The 23,522-nt window shown below is 48.4% G+C and overlaps 1 protein-coding gene across 2 annotated transcripts in view; it reads left to right on the top strand.

The window, feature by feature from the left end:
- The window catches only part of LOC8025839 (replication factor C subunit 1), a 53,917-nt gene that overhangs the window by 29,736 nt on the left and 659 nt on the right, over positions 1-23,522 (top strand). For both annotated transcript variants that reach the window (XM_040205891.2, XM_040205890.2), the window contains exons 16-22: positions 448-530; positions 1,015-1,152; positions 3,763-3,858; positions 4,365-4,463; positions 4,602-4,756; positions 10,416-10,679; positions 12,291-12,504. In XM_040205891.2, the coding sequence (XP_040061825.1) occupies positions 448-530; positions 1,015-1,152; positions 3,763-3,858; positions 4,365-4,463; positions 4,602-4,756; positions 10,416-10,679; positions 12,291-12,504 (1,049 nt within the window). The remainder of the gene's footprint in view (positions 1-447; positions 531-1,014; positions 1,153-3,762; positions 3,859-4,364; positions 4,464-4,601; positions 4,757-10,415; positions 10,680-12,290; positions 12,505-23,522) is intronic.

A 23,522-nucleotide genomic window follows, 5' to 3' on the forward strand; every position in this document is an offset into this window, starting at 1 on the left:
AAATGCAACGCGCTTGAGCAACATTCAAACGAAAAATAAGCGTCGAACAGATAAAGATGAAGTGCCACTTGTCTGCAGTTTCTGTGCCTCTTTTGTACTCATAAACAGTGGAGGACACGAGAACGGGCGTAGAAAGAAACGTTAGGTAGCCGATGCAGTTTAGTATTTATTTGCGTTAATGTTATCTTTGATGCTACGCTCAATTAATATAAGGCTCTTAATGAGAAGCGAAGTAAACCTTACTGCCAATTGCTTCCGAGCGTCTTATCTGCACCAAACGGGCGTTCGTCGGTTAGCCGGCCTTTGGATTTCGATCGTGGCACCGTGCACAAGTTGGGGAAACTGTTGGGCAAAGTAGAAAGGACGAGTCAGGTTGCGGCAGCGGTTTCTTGGGGTGTTGTAAGGTTGCGCCATTGACTAACGAGTTGGCTTGTCTGGTTTGTGAAGGTGAAGGCCTCTCCTCCAAGCACATGCTCATCATGGATGAAGTGGATGGCATGGCTGGCAACCAGGACAGGGGAGGTGTCCAGGTAAGCTTCTTTACGCTTTCAAAATATATTTATGGCATGACACTTTCTGCATTGTGGAACTTAACTGAAAACCCAAACAACTTTACGTTGGCAAATATTCCGCGGAACCAAAAACTCGGATAGAAGCGCGGTTTTTCGCTCGGCGCGTCCAGTCAGCGTCCAGTGAATCTGTAGCAACATCTGTGGATGAGTCAACGAAACATGGCTGTCGTTCGGTGTCTTCCCGACAGGCCACTCTGTCGTTGAAAAAATCGGTTTTTATTTTCTTAAGTTCTTTGTACTTGAAGTTCCAACTTGAAATTTTAGTACAACAATGTGACCAGTTAAAGACATTTTTGAGAAAAGTGGCTACAAGATTCGTCAAGATTTAAATTTTTGCGAGCCATTTTAGCATGTACATTTTTTTTTTGGAGGCACCCTGTAGTGTAGCCCACGGGGTGCACTTGATTGACATTGGTTTCCTGGATGGGTCCGTCTTCTCCAGGAGCTGATAGCGCTGATCAAGAGCACCCGCATCCCCATTGTGTGCATCTGCAATGACCGATCCCACCCCAAGATGCGCTCCCTGGTGAACTACTGCTTCGACCTGCGATTCTACAGGCCGCAAATCAAGCAGATACAGGTGGGGCGTAGCTCAGCTGTGGCTAGTCCGCTTGTGGCTGACTGTCGTGCCAATGCAGTTCAAAGTACCTACTGTGATCTCGAGACAGAAGTGAGAATGAAAGAGTTTATAGACAAATGTAGCCGTGCTTCGAATGTAAGCAACTCCTCTTCCCTATTTCTTCTGAAAAAAAAGCAAAAAAAACAAAACAAAACAGGATGAATAGAATTATATCTTCAGGGTGTTTCTTTTTAAGCTTAGCAGATTTGTTTAAGAAAAGCCGTGAAAGCTACACTGATGCGGTTTGTGCAGGTGATTTATACGGAGAGGGGGACGTAATATAAGGGGCTAATTGTCACCATAAGTCGAATAATTAGCTAGAATTTGCTCATTAACTTTTTAATTATAGTGAAAATAGATATATGGTTCCAATCGGAAACTTGCTGAGCATTATAAAAAAAAAAAAAAATCACTAAATCAGTAAATTTTAGAAAGACTTGGAGCTTGTGGGAAGCCCAGTAGTGCACTAAAGTCACCATTCATGCCATAGGCGCAAGGCTGAGGCTATGATAAGAGCTTAAAAAACTGCTTGGGTGCGTTATCGCACTAGTAGTCTTGCTCCTGCTGCACAAATGGTAACTTTAGCGCACCACTGTGTTTCCCACGTGCTCCAAGTCATTCTAATATGGACTGATTCGGTGGTTTTCGATGACGCTCGGCAAGTTTCTAATTAGAACCATGTGTTTCTTTTCAATATTTTGGAGCCCTAGATTATGTCTCCCTGGCCGTATAACTCACCTGCACAAAGCTCATTAGTGTAGTTTTCATGGCTCTTTTTAAACAAATACGTTAAGCTTAAAAAGAAACACCATGTATATGACATGCCATTTTACCTGTAACAAGCCTTGCAATTGAAATCAGTTTGTTTGTGCCCAAAGGGAGAAAAAAAACATCAAGTTACATAAAGGAGGTTCATTACCATAGTAATGAAGTGCTCTTATAACAAACCCAATTTATACAATGGAATCTCGTTAATTTGAACTCGAGGGGTACCAAAACTTTTTTGAATAATGCAAAGTTTGATTTACCGGGAGTTTCCTTCCAAGAAACGCATAGGACGGGACGTGCACGTTAGTTTGAATTATCCGCGAGTTTGAATGAACGAGATTCCACTGTTCAACTGAGAGAATTATTTTATGTTTTAGTGCATTTCACCCATCCCCTACATCAGGGGTCTCAAATTCATTCGAGCTTGGGGGCCAGATACCCCACCCCCAAATGGGACGAGGGCCGCCGGAGGCGGGGGGGAGGGGGGGGGGGGGGAGCAGCAATGTTTTGCTATTTTATGACAAAAAAAAAAATAAACAAACAGCATATACGAGCAACTAACTGTCACAGCAACACCCTAGATAATTTCTAGGAAGGAACCTTATGCTTTCTGCTTTTTATGAGCTCATTGTTTTGCCCTCTTTAGCTTTTATTTGCATTTACGACTAATACGACTACTTTGGGCCCACACCTGATGTTATAAAAAGATTTAGAACACCACCATACCACAGTACTGGTGCTTTTCAAGAGTCCTTGCCCTGTCACACAATTCACGAGGCTCAACAGGCATAGAAAAAATACCTCTTCTTGCAGCGATTTGTGTTTTTCTGACACATAAAAAAGTACTTTCATTTTGAAGGTATTTTCTGACAGCTAGAAGCTCGAGCTCATAACTTTATCTTTGGCGGTTGCTGCTCCTGTGCAAGAGTTTGCGCAGCCAAGGTGCCTCCTTGAGCAAAGGGCTCGCTCTTGTATACCCTAGAAGTGGTATTGCCATTCCGGTTGATTTACATGAGAAAGGGCTGAGGAGCAAATATTTAGACTAAGCGATACTTGGTCCAAAAAAATGAACAAAAAAACAGAATAGGGCAAAATGCATTAACAAAGCAGACTTCCTTTTTGAGTGGTAACAAATAAACAATATAGAACTATTATTTATGGTGCATGTCGCACGTGAGGCTTGAGAACGGGGGCTCGTAGCCGCGGGATGCTCATGGGCTGCATCTCAGAGTCCCGGGCCGTGTGTTCGATACCCCTGCTCCACACAAAAGTCATGATCTTGTATCAATGCAAAAATCGAGGGAGTTTCCTTAATTTCTACATGAGTGTTGCACTGGAAGGGGAGTGCATGGCATCTTGTTGATGTCTAGTTTTTGTAAGGATTGCTGCCTGTTCAGTGATGAAAGGATATTTCGATTACACCTTCTTACAGGCTAACCAGTTCTGAAGCGTCGGCATTTGGTTCCGCTTACTGTGGTGGGCTGTCTTCTTGATGGAATGACAATGACCTTCCAATAATATAGGAGGGCTTCGAATATGTGAGACGTCACATGAGCCAGTATATATATTGCGTGCAGAGCTACGTATATTTCAATAAAAATTAAAGCAATTCTTTCAGCTATGATCAACAGGAGCAACTGAAAATTATGTTACTTGCTCTCACACCATAGCAGCAGTGTCTAGCCATTTTATTTTTTGCCTGGAGTTTTTTTATTATTGGCTTGGAGTTTGGCACATTGTATTGCGACCAAACGTGTACAGTGAGCATTTTAAGTATGTTTTCAAATTACGCTTTCAAAACAGGCAGCCATGATGTCCATCGCGTGCAAGGAAGGGCTGTCTGTTACTCCTGCTGTAGTGCAAGAGATCATCATGGCTTCCAATCAGGATGTTCGGCAGGTATGTGGCTTGGTTTGAACTTCGTGGGGCTTGTGTCCGTCGACCACTGTTGGTCCATTGACCTCATGATGTTCAATGCTTGTCGTGAACTGATTTGAAATTGGAGTACAACATATTAATGCGACAGGTTTTGTGCTCAATCTTATTTTGGCGATGGTGACCCAATCTTGCTTGAGACTTTCATAGTATTGTTGCTTGCTCAGGAAATTTTGTGGTTGTTTAACCAGTATAGTTCCTGCGACATCTGGAAAGATGAGTGGATAGAGGTGTGTGATACGATGCATCCAGTGGTGTGAGGTAGCCACCACTCTGATTTGTTGACAACAATGGATGTGCTCCAAACCTCATAATTTCCAGGTCTCTGCTGTAGATATAGTATTGGAGGGACCCTGTGGAGTTGGGGACAGTTGACTTCCCTCTACTTGTACACGCTCTGACGGATTAGTGCTAGGTACTACGACACCCAAGAAGTGCATATATTGTCCTTCCATCTGCCCATTCTGCAGGTGCTGCACAACCTTTCACTCTGGACTGCTCGCACAAAGGGGATCAGCAGTGAGCAAGTCAAGGCTGATACCGGGAAGGGCACAAAGGACATCAGGCTGGTAGGCCTCTGAATACTCTAGGACTTTTATTGTCTCGGGAGTGTTTGCCTCTCACCCTGCATTTCACCCTCAATATAGGGATATGAATGTGGTTTAGGGATATAACCTCAAAATTCAGGGAATTTTGTTCTCGTGCAGGGTCCCTTTGATGTGGTACGCAAGATCTTGTCCTCGGCAGAGGGCGGCCAATCGCTCTCCTTGGGGGAAAAGTCGGCGCTCTTCTTCCACGACTACTCCATGGTGCCCATGTTTGTGCAAGACAACTACATTCACGTCCAGCCATTGGCAGCCCAGTAAGCATAGTTCTTTCGATCCATCCGCTGTAATTATCACATTGTCTCGAAAGGAAATAAAGCGGGTCCTTAGTGTCTACAGGTAAATGACCCTTTCCCCTGGGAAATGTTATGGCGTACGTATCGGTTAATTTTAGCAATGAGTGGTTCTAGTACCATAATATCTTGAGTCATCGCCCATCCCCGAGTCGTCGCCCACTCCCCTTTTTGGGCCAATATTGATTTCCAAAAAAACGCAGTCATTGCCCACCCCTACAAATACCCCAACGTGGACTCCGCGATCCGAGAACATTCATCCCACCCGAATGACACGGCTGCGGACCTTACAGTTGGAGGATGTCCGAGATAAAGTAAAACGAAGGATGGAAAGACACTTCACTTTGTTTACGGATTTCCTCCGCGAGCGACCCTGAAGTCATATTGCATCCGTGCAGAAAGAAAACGATGGAGATAACAAAATAAAAGTTTGTTTTGTTACAAATAATTTGTCCCAACGAAAAAAAAAAAAGAAAAAAAAAGAGGTTGGAAAGATAGCACAAGCAGTAACCCATTCAGGGGTTGCAAGGTAAGCAAATGCCCCATATCCTAGAATGTAACCGCGGAGTGTAAAGTCAAAGCTTGTCTCCGCCGAAGAAAGGTCGCCGTGAACCCGCTCCTTCTCCCGGCAAGTTGCGACCACGGTTGTGCAATCTTTAAGACAAAGCCAACGGGTAAATAAAGCTTTGCTGGAAAGCCTTTCACAGTCGTTTGTAGAGTGCCCCATTTTGAGCTCTGTGTTCGTGGTGCTGTCCACGCCACGCAGCAACCCCGCCTTAACCAGCGTTGATTGCATGCCGTGCACAGATGCACGCATGTATTCATCAAACAAGAAAGTTGCGCAAGACCTTCCGATTGACAAGGCGCCCGACGCCAAAGTGTTTTCCCACGCGATTGCCAACTGTCTCGCTTCCCCAGCATCGTTCTTGGTTGCTTCTTTCGTCCGCCCACTCGCTCGCTGCACCTTGTTGGTCTCTCTATTTTCTTTTGGACGTTTTTTTTTCTCACGAGGAGAACATAGCAGTGTTAAAAATGTGCTTTCACGGAACAGACGTTTGCACTGTATGCCAGTCGGTTGTGTTCATAGCGCGTATGCAAGCAACGGACTTTGTGATAGTAAAACATACTTTCATAGGCATTTTTTGTATAAAACAATAAAACTAATTAGAGTTTTGAGTTTAATGTATCTCTTGTGCAGCTGCACTAAATATGCGCAGAATAATGAATCCTTTCTTTTTTCCGCTTTTTTAAAAAAAATTTTGTGCTTACCCTTTGAGACATGGCCCGCCCCACTTTTTCCTGAATTTCAAGCGGCAGGGGAGTGGGCGATGACTCCGGATATTACGGTGTCTGGAGCAATTTCCCGTATGCCGGGGACCAAAGAACCGAAGGATGACATATTCTTTGGTATCTCATAGAGCCAGAAGAATTCTATTTTGTAAAGAAAAGCAAGAGCAAGAATGCTTCCGTTATTGAAAACGGTTGAATTGAGCCATTTGTGCGCTGTGTTAAACGGACAATGAAGGCAATTTCGGACATCTTTTTGGCGATTGAACTGGGTTCCAGGCACGTCTCATGTCACGCTGCCCAAATTCCAGCCGAAACCGACGCTTCTATGCCGCGCAAATCAATTAAACAGTCGCGGTTATAATCGTACCGGGATCGACTGGAGCGACGCCCCGAGAGTTGCGGGAGAAGCCAGGAGAAGCGGAGCTCACGTGATCGATTCGGGGCCAAGAAGCGCGACGTCACAAGAGACGCGTCAGGGATTGGTCGAAACGAGAAACGTGCCCTCGGTCACGTTTTGGTCCGCGATTTTTTAGGAATACTGTTCTACTTTCCGCTTGAATAACCATGAAAAGTATAAATCGGACCGAAAATGATTACTAAACCGCAAATAAAGCAGCATAATTGTTTTTTTGCTTTGCTACGCTGGACGCGAAGCGGGCAACGAACAACTATGGGCAAACAAAATAAAATAAAAAAGAACACGGTACTGGAAGGATTCTGCAAAATGGTAGCTGTAGATGGCTGTTCCAACGGTAGACTGAAGACCAGTATTCATTTGGGCGACGCTAGTTTTGTGTTCTTTGACGACGAAAAGAGGACGTCTGCGGAGAAACCGGATCCCGGAACGGCCGGATCGCTGCCGCTTTCCCCTCCGCGTCTCCCCCGCGTCCGTCCTTCGGCATGCGGGCCGCTGGTTGCCGGCTGGGCGGTCTCCGTCGGGTGATGGCAGAGGCCGCCACACACATACTCCCGTTCCGTTGGTGCTCGGTCACTGAACGGAAGCTTGAACTCGTTCGCGAAAGCGCCATTGCCGTCGATGGTGACAGATTCGGCGAAACGACCGCCCCACCGCGCTGCTATGACCCACCGCGGTAACCAGAGTCGCGATCTCTTAAATGCTACCGATACCGACTATTCACACTTGACGTCACTCCGTACGTCACCTCCGTTTTCGGAGGCCCAGAAACGAGAATGGAGATTGTTCAGTTTCGGTTTCTTTACTTCTTTCGTAGGCACAAAAATACGCATCACAAATGTCTACAAAAAATTGGGCAGCATGCTATGTTCCCAAGAAGCATAAAAACACCATTTAAAAAAATTAAATAAAATCGTCTTCATTGTCCCTTTAAGTGACAATTGAGACAGTGTTCACGACCATGTCACGGTTGGTTAGATACTGCGTTTATCCCAAAGTCATACATCCCAAGATTCGTGCAAGGGCGTGAGTCATCGCTATTTAAAAAATACTTCGATGGAAGCCATCTGGTAGAGGATTGTTGCCAGCTGCTGTTCAGCTTCTTTTGATGTGGTGCAAAGTACAGTCATCCCTTGTTTGAATGTTTCAGTCGCAAACTACCTTTCTTCAATTCTTTGTCGAAAACTATTCCTCGAAACTAAGTTGGTGCCACGGTTCAGCCGCCGCTATTTTGAGTAAATGCCGTAGAATACCGCGCATCCGCCCATTCCACACTATGCGCCCATTCCCAAATTTGTAAGACCTGAGAAAATATGCACAGTAGATTGATATTTTTTCGCTGTTATCTCTAAATCTTGAGTGGGTGCTTACCCGGTATTTTACGGTAAACTCATTCACGTATACTATTTTAATGCTCCTATAACTTGTCAGTTTGCGTTTTTTTATCCGTAGCCCCGATAATGGGAAGTCATCTCACTCGAGTGACAAACTTCTTCCATTACAATGATAAAGTTAGGCTGAGCATGCTCTCACAACTATGCACAAACTCATTGATGATAATCCGATGTGATCACACAAAAACTGTGAGCGCTGCACATGTCGAAAGGCTATCTTTGTTTCACCACACGTGCAAGCTAAGCCAAAGCTGCAAGCAGGATACTGCCACCCTGAACTACTCCTGCCCTGCACGAGTGCACATGCTCGCCAGGCCTATTCAAAGCATGGAGCTTGCTCTAGTAGCTTCTGCTACTCTCAAACTTAGTGACACAGGCGCATGCCAAATGCCAACAATTTGTGTCTAAAACTTTGAAAGGCCACCGCCATGAAGTGATGTTGAAGATACAAGTTCTTTGGCGTTGTGCGAAAATTCGAATTTTCGTGTAGCAGTTTAGAATAATACGCTATTTGAAATTCGCTTTGAGATGAACTGCGATATTCATATTTTTCGCTCTGCTGACCGTGGTGGGTTAACCCCGGTGAGTGCGCTTTTTACCGAGCACCGGTGCACTGCAAAGAAGCAACACCCGCAGAGCTCGCTTCTGTGGGTGTGGCTTCTCCGCTGTGCACCGGTGCTCGGTAAGAAGTGGACTCAACAGGGCTAACCCGCCGCAACCAACATTTCAATAAGTACAATATTGCAGTCACATATACTTAGGAGGAAAGCACACTTTCAAAACGGAATGGTGCACACGCACCCCCGGTGTATTTGAAGGAAACGGAAACTTTCTTAATGTTGATATCAACGATACAGTAACGTTTTCAGCATTAAACTGTGGCTATCATGCGCGAGTATATGTTAGGCAAAAATGTCCTGACAACCTGCTTTCATCATTCATGATTGTCTTTTTTTTCTCTTCTCAAATTCGGGATTTAAGAAAGGATATTTGCGCATAGCGAAAAAGGTTTATTAATCCCCCCAATTTGGTATAGCTGGCAATTTCTATCGTTGTATTTTATCTCAAAAGCATCGTTTACTTGCCATCCCAATGCAGGCATTGGACTTTCTGAAACATAGTTGGATTAAAATGAACTTGGCTTAGAAATGGACAAGTGGAAGCTTGGGAACGACCTTTACGAGTACAGCTGGGTTTTTCTGCATAATGCAGTAGTGAAAGTCCGGAAGAAACTATTCTACATTCAATTTGAAAATATTCGGCAAAAATCGTTATTCGCTTTGAATTTATCTTAAAATTCCAAAATCCACTATGCGCACATGCCGAGAGTTTGTGTACAATTAGAAACAAGTTAAAGGAGCTGTGCAACGATTTAATGTTAAAAAATTGTCATCTTCTACTTTTGACATTGCTCACCTTGTCCCAAAGGACAGAAAACACACCTCCTTCCTTCGAAATGTTGCAATTCCGCCGCGTAATCGCGAGGCAAAATTTAGAATATTCCCTGACCTGAAGCCGCGAGCAGCGGCCGTGAGAAACACGCGACGTGACGTCAATGGGGGGGGTCTTGTAGAAAGATACCAAGTTGTGTGAATACCTGGTCGATAAAAAGTAACTTTTCTATAAATCTTGTCGTTCCAGCATAAATATAAATGCGTCAAAACCCTGGTATCATCGACAAAACTTTTATTATACGGACGGGAGTCAAAGAAAGAATAAAAACACTTAAGGACAAGGACAGACAGCACAGTTCTTTCAACTAGCAACACACATTTACTGGTCTGTGTTGCTAGTTGAAAGAACTGTGCTGTCTGTCCTTGTCCTTAAGTGTTTTTATTCTTTCTTTGACTCCCGTATTTCACCAACACGCTCTTTCATCTTTGTTTGTTTATTATACGGAGTTTTAGTGGCGCCATCTATCTTAGGTCCACAAAACCGTCAGCTCTATCTGCTACCGCGAACAGCGGAACAGCCGCCAGAAGCCGGAGGGTGGAGGGGGAGAGGGCCGGACGGGTATGGCCGGACCCGAATGAGACTTTCCTCCCTTCACCACATCGTTTGCGCTGTGCTTGCCAGCACGTGTTCATGCGGTTGCAGGCGGATGAGTTCTCGCTGCTCACTGATGGCTCTAGAGAAAGAGCTTCACCGGAACCCCGCGCCACCCCCATTGACATCACAGCGCACGTGACTCGGAAGATGGTGAAGGAGTTGAGGGGTGCCGAAAACCTCAATCTTTGTCCATTTTTAAAATAAAAACTAGGACATGCAGGCAAAAGCGGTTTTTTGTTCTTTACTTCAGAAAGGTCGAAACACCAACTCCCAAGTTATTTAAGAAAAGCCCTCACACTGGTGCACAGCTCCTTTAAGAATGTGCCAGGAGCTCCACCTTCAGCATGCACTCGTTGCCTTTTGCCGCACCTTGGCTGGGCGTGACCTCGACGCGTTACCAAATGTAGAGAGATTGTATTGGAGGCAGAGCTTAACTTGTATCTGACTCTAGATGTGGTGTCCTCGTAATTCCCAGGGGCGACAAAAAGCGTCACCTTCGCCTCCTGGTGGAGGCATCGGAGAGCATCTGCCAGGGGGACCTGATAGAGCGGCAGATCAGGTCGTGCGGCTCCTGGTCCCTGCTGCCCATGCAGGCCTTCTTCTCCAGTGTCATTCCCGGGGAGCTGATGAGGGGTCAGCTGCGCGAGATGGTCAGCTTCCCAGCCTGGTTTGGCAAGAACTCCTCCCTGGGCAAGAGGCAGCGCCTGCTCCAGGAACTGTACATGCACATGCACACCAGGTGGGGGCAAGAGGCGTGATTTTTACTAAAGGCCCGTTCCCAGCATTCATCAAGCGTGGTGTGGGGATTTAGGCACCATATGCTTTTCTAGTATGTTCAATCAGTATTATAAGCTAGTGCTGCGAACGTTGGGACTTTCGTTACATTGCTATAATCCGTTGCAACTGAAGAGGGTAGGGCGAGGGAAAGGAAGGCTTGGGAGGAGGAAGCAGACGGAATGCTAGAGAGAGGAGGAGGTTTTCCTCTATCCTCTCCAGCGTTCTGTCCGCATCCTCCTCCCCGGCCTTTCTTTCTCTTGCCCTGCCTTCTTGAGTTGCAGTGCAGTAGCATTTTGGAGTTGATTCATTTATACAGAATATGTTTAGGGCTAAGGATCCGCAAAAAAAACATCTAAAAAAAAAAGCCTAATGCAAAAATGTAACACGTAATTTTCCTCCTGAATTTAGCGGGAATTTAGTGGGAAAATCCGATTTAGTGTGTAATTATATACCAATTCAGTTTGGCCGCTAAATTTAGAGCTTATACAGTTTTATTTTGTAATTTTTTTTAAGCTTTACAGGTTTGTTGAAAAAAAGCTGTAAAAGCTACACTTACGCGGTTTGGGCGGGTAAGTTATACGGCCGAGGGGGACATAGTATAGGGGAATAATCATAACAACCGGTAGACTAATTAAGCATAATTTGTTAATTCACTTTTTAATGAGTGAAAATAGACATGATTTCAATTTGAAACTTGTGGAGCGTCATCAAAAACGACTAACTTAACTCATTTTAGAAAGATATAAAACAGGGGCAGCATTTTACAGTGAAATGAAAAAAAAATGCTTTGTATGCATTTCTTGGCTTTGGCATCTCGGTGGTTGCAGATCGAAGCCATCGCCTTGCCTCCGTCGTAGGATGGAGGGAAGAATGACGCACGTGTATTGCGCGTCTCGGCCACTGGGGAGCAGGACCGCGGGTGGAGACATCTGCTCTTACAAAAAACCGAAACATAGAAATTCATCCGAGTTGAGCGTTTTTACGAAACGCCGTAAAATGCTGCCCCTGCCTTACATCTTTCTAAAAGGTGTTGATTTAGTGGTTTTCGATGACGCTCAGCAAGTTTCTAATTGGAATGATATGTTTATTTTCACTAATTGAAACATAAATTAATTAAATTTACTTAATTAGCCGACTGATCGTTACGATTAGCCCGCTGTACTATGTCCCTCTGTATAACTCACCTGCACAAACCACATAAGTTTAACTTTCACGGATTCTTAAAAAAAAAAAAAAAACAACCTCGTATGAGTGTAGACGGTTGCTGAGTGCTAAAAAGAATCTCGAATAGAAACAATATATTAAAACATAACGAGAATAAAAATATTCTGTATCACATTCTGTGAGGTGGAACTTGTTGACGGTTGGTGACTTTAGGGTGCTCACTTAGACCTGTCAAAGCTACCTTCCTCGAACAATCGTGTCAAAAGCAAGTTCTTGTTTTCTCCATTGCATCAGTCTTTTCTAATGCACTTGAAATGGCTTTGTGCCCCATACCCTGGCGGCGTTTTGTCTCGACGATACGTACCCAAGAACCGGCAGTCAGTCCCCGGGACTTCTCCGGTCGTTGCAGGGTTTCGGCGAACCGAACGCAGCTGCACATGGACTACCTGAGCCCCCTGCTGCATTCCCTGACCCAGCCCCTGATAGCCAAGGGCGCCGATGGCGTGCCGAGCACCCTCGGCCTCATGGGTCACTACTTCCTCCAGAGGGCCGACCTGGACACCGTGGCCGAACTCTCCCTCTGGCCGGGCATGAAGGACCCCTGGTCTCGGGTGGACTCCAAGGTGACGCGTCGAAGCACGCCTGATCGCAGCTTTCAAACGCATGGCCCCGTCGAGTGTTGCCAAGTTTCCGTTTTGCTTGTTAGGTTTGACTTGGGCTGTGCTTCTGATATCTTCCCACATCCGTCAAAACAGGGGATTCCAGTTTTTATTAGGGGTGTGTGAATACCGAATAGTAGTTATCAAATCGAATACCGAATCGAATTAAGAAAAAAAAAGCCGAATATTGAATCGAACATCAAATAGTGATTTTATTTGTAGTAATTTTTCAAAGTGTGCAGTGAATGAGATTATTATATGTGCAGAGTATGCGCCTGGTGCAGAATATGCATCTCATAAGGAACAAGAACTCAAATGTAAAAAAGTTCTGGAGAGAAAAAAAAAAAAAAGAAAAACAGCTGCTGATGGACAATGGGCACTTAAGATCCAATTTTATGGCGCAAACATAATCTATCTATCCCAAGCATCACAAAAAACCAAAAGTTACAGCCATGCGTGCCTTTTTTTTACTAACACCGCGACATGTCCTTTTTTTATATTTATATATTTCAATAAAGGGGCATTTTGCCTAGAGTGCCTTCATGTGCGCTTCGCATAGAGTGATGCCAACTGCCTGTTTCCCTTTCCCACACCCTCTTCCACCGCCATTTTGTTCCTCTTATTGTTTCCCCGTGCGCCGGAAAGTGGCCCTTGTGTCCATCGGTAGCCCCACCCGAGGGGGAAAATGCTAATCCTCCCTCCGTGGGTTCCACAACGCTGCTCCGAACTTCTGCGATAAGGTGCTTGTTTCCGGAAGGGTTATAAGCCCCACGGATTATCGCCGAGGAACAAAATGGCTGCTGGTTTGTCGGCGAGTGGTATTACAAAGGGTGGCATCACCCTAGCAAAGCGCACATGAAGGCTCCCTAATTTTGCCCCTTTTCTGGTTAAATCAGAGTAAACAGGCTTAAACAATATAATCTGAAGTAAGAAAAAAAAAAACTTGTGGTTAGGCAACGCAAGTCACCGTCCAACTGCCGCTATGCATCTATTTCTCCGTCGATCTGTCCTGTTCTAGAGCGCCTAGATTTTAAAAAGGGAGCAAGCGAAACTGAAACCACGGAGACTGCTCCTGCGCAGATTGGTCGTAAGTGCGCATGTGTTGTGTAGTCAGTGTAGTCGTGTGGAAAGAAGACGAGAGCAAACGGAAGAGCGAGGACGCCTGCCCGATCGACGCTTTTGTCTTTTCGTCACCTGCTCGCAGCTCGTAATTCAAACACGGTTATCGAACAGTTGGAAACCCTCTCAAATCTAGGCACACTATTTTTCCGTTTCGTTTCGTTCCGAATCACAATTTTCAGCTTGTGCTCCAAAAAGAACAACGACGCGACAACTCTGCTGGTTTCATCGGCGTGGTTAACGTGGTTTTTTTTTCTGTGATCTTACAGTAGCCGATTTCTGTGAGTGTGGCAAGTGTGCTGTACATCGGAGCTTCAATTTGAAATGAGGGGCTTTTCTTGTGAAAAGAATTAGGCATGGCGCGGAATTCCGGCCTCCCAACAATTCCTCTCTGGAAGCGGCACAAATGGGATGTTTTGGTTGCGATTCAAGGTTAGATTGCGTCACGACCATGAGTAAATCTGCGTGCTATAAAGTTTGTGGCGTTCGTTGCCTTTCTTTTTTCTAACCTGTGCGTTAGATTTTTGTTGAATGATAGGACCAAGAGGTGTTTCTCGCATGGTCTGTCGAACATCACGGCGCTAACATCGGGAGAAAAAACTGCTCTTTTGTCAGCTCCGCGCCGACCGTGCGTCTTTGGCCGAATATATTGAATATTCGAGTGACCGAATACTATACTCTTTTTCACCTCAACTTGTGCACCGGCGAATTCTCCTCAAAGAGAATTGTATCAGTGCGCCAACCAACCAGAGTGCCGGGTGTCCTCACCCGCACTCCCACTGGGAGGAGTCAGAGTGCATGTTGACAGTTGATTCAGCCAGCGGGTTGCAAGCAGGTTTGTGGCGTGCGTATTCGTAGCGGTCGCTCAGGTCGCTCGCGAAAGAGCGGGAGTCTGTGCTATCAAACCGCACTGGCCGGCATCTCAACAGTTGCAAGGAAATGTGATGCATAGAAAACATGATTTGCAGCTATCGTCGCGCTTCGTCGCCATCGCTTTCAATCGGGCATGCGGACCGCGTTTGCAACTTCGCTGCCGCGCAACATTCGCGCTTTTTATGTTGCCTGGTATGTGACATGCCCTTACGTTACGGTCGCGGTTTTGTTGAAAAAGTTTATATTGTTTGCTTCTTGAACTGGTAGCTTGCGATTTCAGTCTCTCCAGCGTCAAATACCACGCCCGCGAACGGCTCTCTGCTGCACCGCGATAGGCATGCGAGATGTCCGACAGCATTTGGAAATGACTGGTAAAGTGCCAGATTGCTGTAACAGGCGGATTACTCAGCAGATTCTCAAAATAGTGTAAAACGTGTTTTCTGCAGCTGAAGTCGACTGCATCAAAGCCGGGAATGTGGAGTGGTGAGAATTGTGGTCTAATATGAGCACTTATACAATACTGTTGGTCTAATATGAGCAGTTATAGTAATATAATCAGTCAACAAGAAAACTGCAAGTATATCTACAAGGTTTATTGTTGGTAACAAGGAGCATACCACATTCATAGTAGCTCTGGTTCATGTTCTGTGTTCATTGCAGGCCACTGTCCACAGCTCCTCTAGCCCCTGCTTTTTTGCTGCGATGACATGTAGCATTCGAAGTCGAAAAATTGTATGATAAAATGGTGGATATAGACAGCATTGGTTGTTCTCTTTCCCCCCTCCCCCATGGTAAAACCCCCTAAAACGAACAATTTCGGTATTGTACTGTACTGCCCAAAACAGTTTCCTGTTACAATGCTTGCATTGTTTGTTCCCAGTTCTCTTACCTTCGAGAAAACAGATGCAGCTGTACTACATCTGGGCACTATAACTGACCGCCCCACATCCACTTATTTTAGTACGGAACTATGTCACTTCATTGCAGGTCTAATCCTTTGAATCACTATAAAATATTTCTGGGACAGCACCAGCATGCATTTGTGTATAGCGAATGTACTTGTGGCAGCTTTTGTTTGCAGTGCCACAGCCCTGCATCTTTGCGACTCATAACCTTCTTGAAGTTCGTATTTTGTACATCCCTAGGATGAACACAGGACAAACACTAAAAGGCCCTTTCGTGTTTGTCCTGTGTCCTAGGTTTACAATGTGATGTAAGCTCATGAGCCAAAAACTGGTAACACAAGCAAATTCTGTAGACCTGCACTGTTCAATTAGACCTCGGGCACTTCCTGTGTACTCTGCATTCAACGAACTGCATTTCTGGCGTCTTTGGGGCCAGGGGTGTTCTAAAATTGAATTCTGCTGTGCAAGTCTATTCTGTAACCTTTGCTGTACCCTTATTATGCTGTTATATTGTGTACGACAAGTGTGTATGATGTTTGTGATAGGGAGGGGGAGGGGGGGGCGGCGCCTCGTGAGGCAATTCTGTTTGCCTTTTGTGTCAGCTCTTGGGCAACGACTGTTTGTATGTTGTTGCCTAAATAAAGATTCAATCTAAGAGGAACTAGCAGATGCGTGCACACAAGCCGGTGTAAGCTGAAGACATGCTAAATCCCGCAATATTAGCCTGGGAGACGAGAAGGGAATGGAACGACGTCTTGAACATGGCTCGGTGTTTAATATTTCTGTGCAACATAACGGAGCCGACTCGTCGTGTTGCTGCAACAGTTCTCGAAGTGGCAGGGCTTCAATCAAGATGACGAGAGTTAGTCCACACAGGCAGGCCGCCTTGTTTTCAGAGAACGCTTCACGTAGGCTTCCGAAGCCGCCTCGTCGTGTTGCTGCAGCCGTTCTCGGAGAGGCAGGGTTGCATACCAGATGTCGGGAGTCAGCCCACACAGACAAGGCCGCCTTGCTTTCAGAGAAGGCTTCACGTAGGCTTCCGAAGCCGCCTCGTCGTGTTGCTGCAGCCGTTCTCGGAGAGGCAGGGTTGCATACCAGATGTCGGGAGTCAGCCCACACAGACAGGCCGCCTTGCTTTCAGAGAAGGCTTCACGTAGGCTTCCGAAGCCGTCTCGTCGTGTTGCTGCAGCCGTTCTGGGAGAGGCAGGGTTGCATACAGATGTCGAGAGTCAGCCCACACAGGCAGGCCGCCTTGTTTTTGGAGAACTCTTCAAGTGGGCCTCCGAAGCTGCCTCGTCGTGTTGCTGCAGCCGTTCTCGGAGAGGCAGGGTTGCACACCAGATGTCGAGAGTCAGCCCACACAGACAGGCCGCCTTGCTTTCAGAGAAGGCTTCACATAGGCTTCCGAAGCCGTCTCGTCGTGTTGCTGCAGCCGTTCTCGGAGAGGCAGGGTTGCATACCAGATGTCGAGAGTCAGCCCACACAGGCAGGCCGCCTTGCTTTCAGAGAAGGCTTCACGTAGGCTTCCGAAGCCGCCTCGTCGTGTTGCTGCAGCCGCTCTCGGAGAGGCAGGGTTGCATACCAGATGTCGAGAGTCAGCCCACACAGGCAGGCCGCCTTGCTTTCAGAGAACTCTTCAGGTGGGCCTCCGAAGCCGCCTCGTCGTGTTGCTGCAGCAGTTCTCGGAGAGGCAGGGTTGCATACCAGATGTCGAGAGTCAGCCAACACAGGCAGGCCGCCTTGTTTTCGGAGAACTCTTCAAGTGGGCCTCCGAAGCCGCCTCGTCGTGTTGCTGCAGCCGTTCTCGGAGAGGCAGGGTTGCATACCAGATGTCGAGAGTCAGCCAACACAGGCAGGCCGCCTTGTTTTCGGAGAACTCTTCAAGTGGGCCTCCGAAGCCGCCTCGTCGTGTTGCTGCAGCCGTTCTCGGAGAGGCAGGGTTGCATACCAGATGTCGAGAGTCAGCCAACACAGGCAGGCCGCCTTGTTTTCGGAGAACTCTTCAAGTGGGCCTCCGAAGCCACCTCGTCGTGTTGCTGCAGCAGTTCTCGGAGAGGCAGGGTTGCATACCAGATGTCGGGAGTCAGCCCACACAGGCAAGGCCGCCTTGCTTTCAGAGAAGGCTTCACGTAGGCTTCCGAAGCCGCCTCGTCGTGTTGCTGCAGCCGTTCTCGGAGAGGCAGGGTTGCATACCAGATGTCGGGAGTCAGCCCACACAGACAGGCCGCCTTGCTTTCAGAGAAGGCTTCACGTAGGCTTCCGAAGCCGTCTCGTCGTGTTGCTGCAGCCGTTCTCGGAGAGGCAGGGTTGCATACCAGATGTCGGGAGTCAGCCCACACAGACAAGGCCGCCTTGCTTTCAGAGAAGGCTTCACGTAGGCTTCCGAAGCCGCCTCGTCGTGTTGCTGCAGCCGTTCTCGGAGAGGCAGGGTTGCATACCAGATGTCGGGAGTCAGCCCACACAGACAGGCCGCCTTGCTTTCAGAGAAGGCTTCACGTAGGCTTCCGAAGCCGTCTCGTCGTGTTGCTGCAGCCGTTCTCGGAGAGGCAGGGTTGCATACAGATGTCGAGAGTCAGCCCACACAGACAGGCCGCCTTGCTTTCAGAGAAGGCTTCACATAGGCTTCCGAAGCCGCCTCGTCGTGTTGCTGCAGCCGTTCTCGGAGAAGCAGGGTTGCATACCAGATGTCGAGAGTCAGCCCACACAGGCAGGCCGCCTTGCTTTCAGAGAAGGCTTCACGTAGGCTTCCGAAGCCGCCTCGTCGTGTTGCTGCAGCCGCTCTCGGAGAAGCAGGGTTGCATACCAGATGTCGAGAGTCAGCCCACACAGGCAGGCCGCCTTGCTTTCAGAGAAGGCTTCACGTAGGCTTCCGAAGCCGCCTCGTCGTGTTGCTGCAGCCGTTCTCGGAGAGGCAGGGTTGCATACCAGATGTCGAGAGTCAGCCCACACAGGCAGGCCGCCTTGCTTTCAGAGAAGGCTTCACGTAGGCTTCCGAAGCCGCCTCGTCGTGTTGCTGCAGCCGCTCTCGGAGAGGCAGGGTTGCATACCAGATGTCGAGAGTCAGCCCACACAGACAGGCCGCCTTGCTTTCAGAGAAGGCTTCACATAGGCTTCCGAAGCAGCCTCGTCGTGTTGCTGCAGCCGTTCTCGGAGAGGCAGGGTTGCATACCAGATGTCGAGAGTCAGCCCACACAGGCAGGCCGCCTTGCTTTCATAGAAGGCTTCACGTAGGCTTCCGAAGCCGCCTCGTCGTGTTGCTGCAGCCGCTCTCGGAGAAGCAGGGTTGCATACCAGATGTCGAGAGTCAGCCCACACAGGCAGGCCGCCTTGCTTTCAGAGAAGGCTTCACATAGGCTTCCGAAGCCGCCTCGTCGTGTTGCTGCAGCCGTTCTCGGAGAAGCAGGGTTGCATACCAGATGTCGAGAGTCAGCCCACACAGGCAGGCCGCCTTGCTTTCAGAGAAGGCTTCACGTAGGCTTCCGAAGCCGTCTCGTCGTGTTGCTGCAGCCGTTCTCGGAGAGGCAGGGTTGCATACAGATGTCGAGAGTCAGCCCACACAGGCAGGCCGCCTTGTTTTTGGAGAACTCTTCAAGTGGGCCTCCGAAGCTGCCTCGTCGTGTTGCTGCAGCCGTTCTCGGAGAGGCAGGGTTGCACACCAGATGTCGAGAGTCAGCCCACACAGACAGGCCGCCTTGCTTTCAGAGAAGGCTTCACGTAGGCTTCCGAAGCCGTCTCGTCGTGTTGCTGCAGCCGTTCTCGGAGAGGCAGGGTTGCATACAGATGTCGAGAGTCAGCCCACACAGACAGGCCGCCTTGCTTTCAGAGAAGGCTTCACATAGGCTTCCGAAGCAGCCTCGTCGTGTTGCTGCAGCCGTTCTCGGAGAGGCAGGGTTGCATACCAGATGTCGAGAGTCAGCCCACACAGGCAGGCCGCCTTGCTTTCAGAGAAGGTTTCACGTAGGCTTCCAAAGCCGCCTCGTCGTGTTGCTGCAGCCGCTCTCGGAGAGGCAGGGTTGCATACCAGATGTCGAGAGTCAGCCCACACAGGCAGGCCGCCTTGCTTTCAGAGAAGGCTTCACGTAGGCTTCCGAAGCTGCCTCGTCGTGTTGCTGCAGCCGCTCTCGGAGAGGCAGGGTTGCATACCAGATGTCGAGAGTCAGCCAACACAGGCAGGCCGCCTTGTTTTCGGAGAACTCTTCAAGTGGGCCTCCGAAGCCGCCTCGTCGTGTTGCTGCAGCCGCTCTCGGAGAGGCAGGGTTGCATACCAGATGTCGAGAGTCAGCCCACACAGGCAAGCCGCCTTGCTTTCAGAGAAGGCTTCACGTAGGCTTCCGAAGCCGCCTCGTCGTGTTGCTGCAGCCGCTCTCGGAGAGGCAGGGTTGCATACCAGATGTCGAGAGTCAGCCAACACAGGCAGGCCGCCTTGTTTTCAGAGAACGCTTCAAGTGGGCCTCCGAAGCCGCCTCGTCGTGTTGCTGCAGCAGTTCTCGGAGAGGCAGGGTTGCATACCAGGTGTCGAGAGTCAGCCCACACAGGCAGGCCGCCTTGCTTTCAGAGAAGGCTTCACGTAGGCTTCCGAAACCGCCTCGTCGTGTTGCTGCAGCCGCTCTCGGAGAGGCAGGGTTGCATACCAGATGTCGAGAGTCAGCCCACACAGGCAGGCCGCCTTGCTTTCAGAGAACTCTTCAGGTGGGCCTCCGAAGCCGCCTCGTCGTGTTGCTGCAGCAGTTCTCGGAGAGGCAGGGTTGCATACCAGATGTCGAGAGTCAGCCAACACAGGCAGGCCGCCTTGTTTTCGGAGAACTCTTCAAGTGGGCCTCCGAAGCCGCCTTGTCGTGTTGCTGCAGCAGTTCTCGGAGATGCAGGGTTGCATACCAGATGTTGAGAGTCAGCCCACACAGGCAGGCCGCCTTGCTTTCAGAGAACTCTTCAAGTGGGCCTCCGAAGCCGCCTCGTCGTGTTGCTGCAGCCGTTCTCGGAGAGGCAGGGTTGCATACCAGATGTCGAGAGTCAGCCAACACAGGCAGGCCGCCTTGTTTTCGGAGAACTCTTCAAGTGGGCCTCCGAAGCCACCTCGTCGTGTTGCTGCAGCAGTTCTCGGAGAGGCAGGGTTGCATACCAGATGTCGAGTGTCAGCCCATACAGGCAGGCCGCCTTGTTTTCAGAGAACGCTTCAAGTGGGCTTCCGAAGCCGCCTCGTCGTGTTGCTGCAGCCGTTTTCGGAGAGGCAGGGTTGCATACCAGATCTCGGGAGTCAGCCCACACAGGCAGGCCGCCTTATACGCAGAGAAGGCTTCACGTGGGCCTCCAGCAGTTCCCGGAGAGCACAATGGAAGAAATACTTTGCCACACTGCTTACATATTAAGTGGCTCCACACCTGGAATGTGTGGCTGGCCTGATCCAGAGACAACTTCATCGCAGCTTTCATCTTCATAGGAGTCGTCGCTGACATCTCCGGCATTGATTTCGATGATGATTGGTGCAACCTCTCTGTCCGACAGGCTGTCATTCTCCCAGAACTGCTTTTCCATCTTCTTAACATGCTGTATAGCAGCGGTCCAGTTGTCTTTCGTGACATTCTTGATTGCCTGCTCTAGAAGCACCTTCACATCTTTTAGTTTGAAAGACGAGTTGCTTCGTGCAACCTCATTCTTCACTTGCCCCCAGATAAGCTCAATGGGATTCAGCTCACAATGATAAGGGGGCAGCCTAAGAACCGTGCACCCAACAGTTTCAGCACGTGTGTCCACTCGGTAGCTGAGGAACTTGTGTCGCACTTGGGAGACTAAAGAAATTAGTTCCACCTTGAGCATGTCTTTGTCCCAGCCAATTCCCTTTGAGCTTAGCCATTCTTGGATGACACTCTTGGTTGAAGATTTCGTGGGGACACACTCCACGCGTCTTGAGTGGTAGGAAGCGTTATCCATTACAATAACGCTTCCTGGCTCTACCTTGGTCAGGAACAAGTCAAACCAATGTTCAAACCTGTTGCCATCCATCTCGTCGTGGTAATCGCCCGACTTCACTCCATGAAAAATGTCGAGGCAACCTTCCACAAAGCCTTGGTCACCCCCAACGTGAGTGACAATCAGTCTGCTGCCTTTGCCAGATGGATTTTTGAGACCGGTGCTGAGGCCGCGATTTCCTGCGTCTCTGGCAGAACGCACCGTCGTGTCGACCCAGATCTTGTTGATGGTGTGTCCGGCGTTGACCCACGTTTCGTCGAGATAATAGATCGCCTTACCCTCTGCTCGAAACTTCAGGATTGAGCGGAGGTACTTCGCACGCCACACAAGGATGTCGTCCTTCTCAATGAGAAGAGAGTTGCGACTCCTCTTCTGCAGCTCGAACCCAATGTCATGCAAAAGACGGTACACAGTCGATGGACTCGGTTCCACGGCGACCTCATCATCCTTCAGCGCTTCAATGAGGGCTTCGCGTATCTTCGTGACGGTCGGGGTTTCGTTCCTTCGAAAGAAGCCGTGCACGCAGGACCGCAACGCAGACAGCACAAAAGAGTCGTACTGGACCAGGCGACGACGGGTGCCAACCGACTTTGGGCGCTTACCAGTTGGAGTTCGAAGGAGCCCGGAATTCGTGATGGCTTCCTTCTTTATGGCAACAACTGTCCGTGCTCCGACGCCAGTATACTCAGACGTCAGCTGGTATAAGTCGTTCCTCAACCTGTCCGGGTATTGTTCTCGCAGCTTGGCGTACACGGAAAGAACCATCTGCTTGCAATCGCTCGAGAGCTTGCGTCCTTGCCGATGCTTCTTCCACAAATTTATAGGTGTCGTGGCGGCTGGCTTACGTCTCGACGGCGGTGGAGATGGAGCCATGGACACTACCTCAACGATATCCACAAAGGAAATACGCTGAATAATAAAACAGAACGATAAAGTTGTAAAAAATATCTGAACACGCAGAAGAAGAACGCAATCGGGCCGAGCGCGTCGAGCATTCGATTCCCCGACTACAACAACAACATGACGTCACCGAGTTAACCGGACGCGTTCGTAAATTCAACAGAAGTAAAGAAATAGACACTCAGGCTGCAAGTCTTGCGCCGTTTAAGTGGACAGTTTGACGGTACAATTGTTTTATTTGAGAGAAGATGTTAGCCAAGTCGGGAGTGCTGTATTTATTAAGAAAGCAATTCTGTTTGTGAACGACTCACTCTTCCGTGAACAAACGAACGCAGTCAGTAGGGCCTCAGTCACCACGCAGCGACTGCGTGCGATTCGTATTTTAAAAAGAATCACACCAATAAATTTGGACATATGAAAAATTATAGCTCAAAACGTGCTACATAATAAGCCCTATTTAAGATGATTGGATTATCACGATTACGACGCTCGTATAGAACTTTTTCTTTGTAGACACTTTTTTGTTTATATTTGATTCAAAAATGGCGGAGGAGCGCTTCGTGGTGGTGCGACGGTGACTGGCCAATGCGCGGCCTGTAGAGGTGGAGCCTCCGGTGCACAAGTTGGGGTGAAAAAGAGTATAGGAATTTGATTCGCGAATTGAATTATTCGGGAACTTGCTATTCGATTCGAATTCGTATATATGAGTATTCGCACACCCCTAGTTTTTATATCTCGAGGAACCTTCATCTCCCTTGATTGCTAGTGGAGTAAACCTTTCCAGTCCTCGCATTAATACAATAAAGAAATGCAGAAGCCTACAGACCTTGAAAACGGTAGTGCGCATACTGGTGAGTGTCTGGCGCATTGTTACGCATCTGCGAATGCCTCAGATACAATATACTGTAAACTACCGCGGAAGCGCCCACTTTGTTCAAGTATCTATTATATTAACATTTCCCAAACTTTGGAATTCTGCTAATTATATGTTAAGCGTCCGATTTGACAGGATGAGCGCCCCCGTCTTGATTAACCCAACTTTCAGTGAACGTGGGGTGGGTGCTCGCTTGGTATTTTACGGTGGTGATGAAACTGGAGAGATGCTTTGGTTGGGGGCAAGGGATCTCTCCGGTTTGGTTTAAGGAAATTCGGGAGCCTGGGAAACCCATCAGAATAGTCCGGGGAACCCCTGAGATCCTAGGAACCCAGTTTGAGAAG

The sequence above is a fragment of the Ixodes scapularis genome, unplaced genomic scaffold (assembly GCF_016920785.2).
Source record: "Ixodes scapularis isolate PalLabHiFi unplaced genomic scaffold, ASM1692078v2 PGA_scaffold1__304_contigs__length_218370807, whole genome shotgun sequence".
NCBI classification, from domain to species: Eukaryota; Metazoa; Arthropoda; class Arachnida; order Ixodida; family Ixodidae; genus Ixodes; species Ixodes scapularis.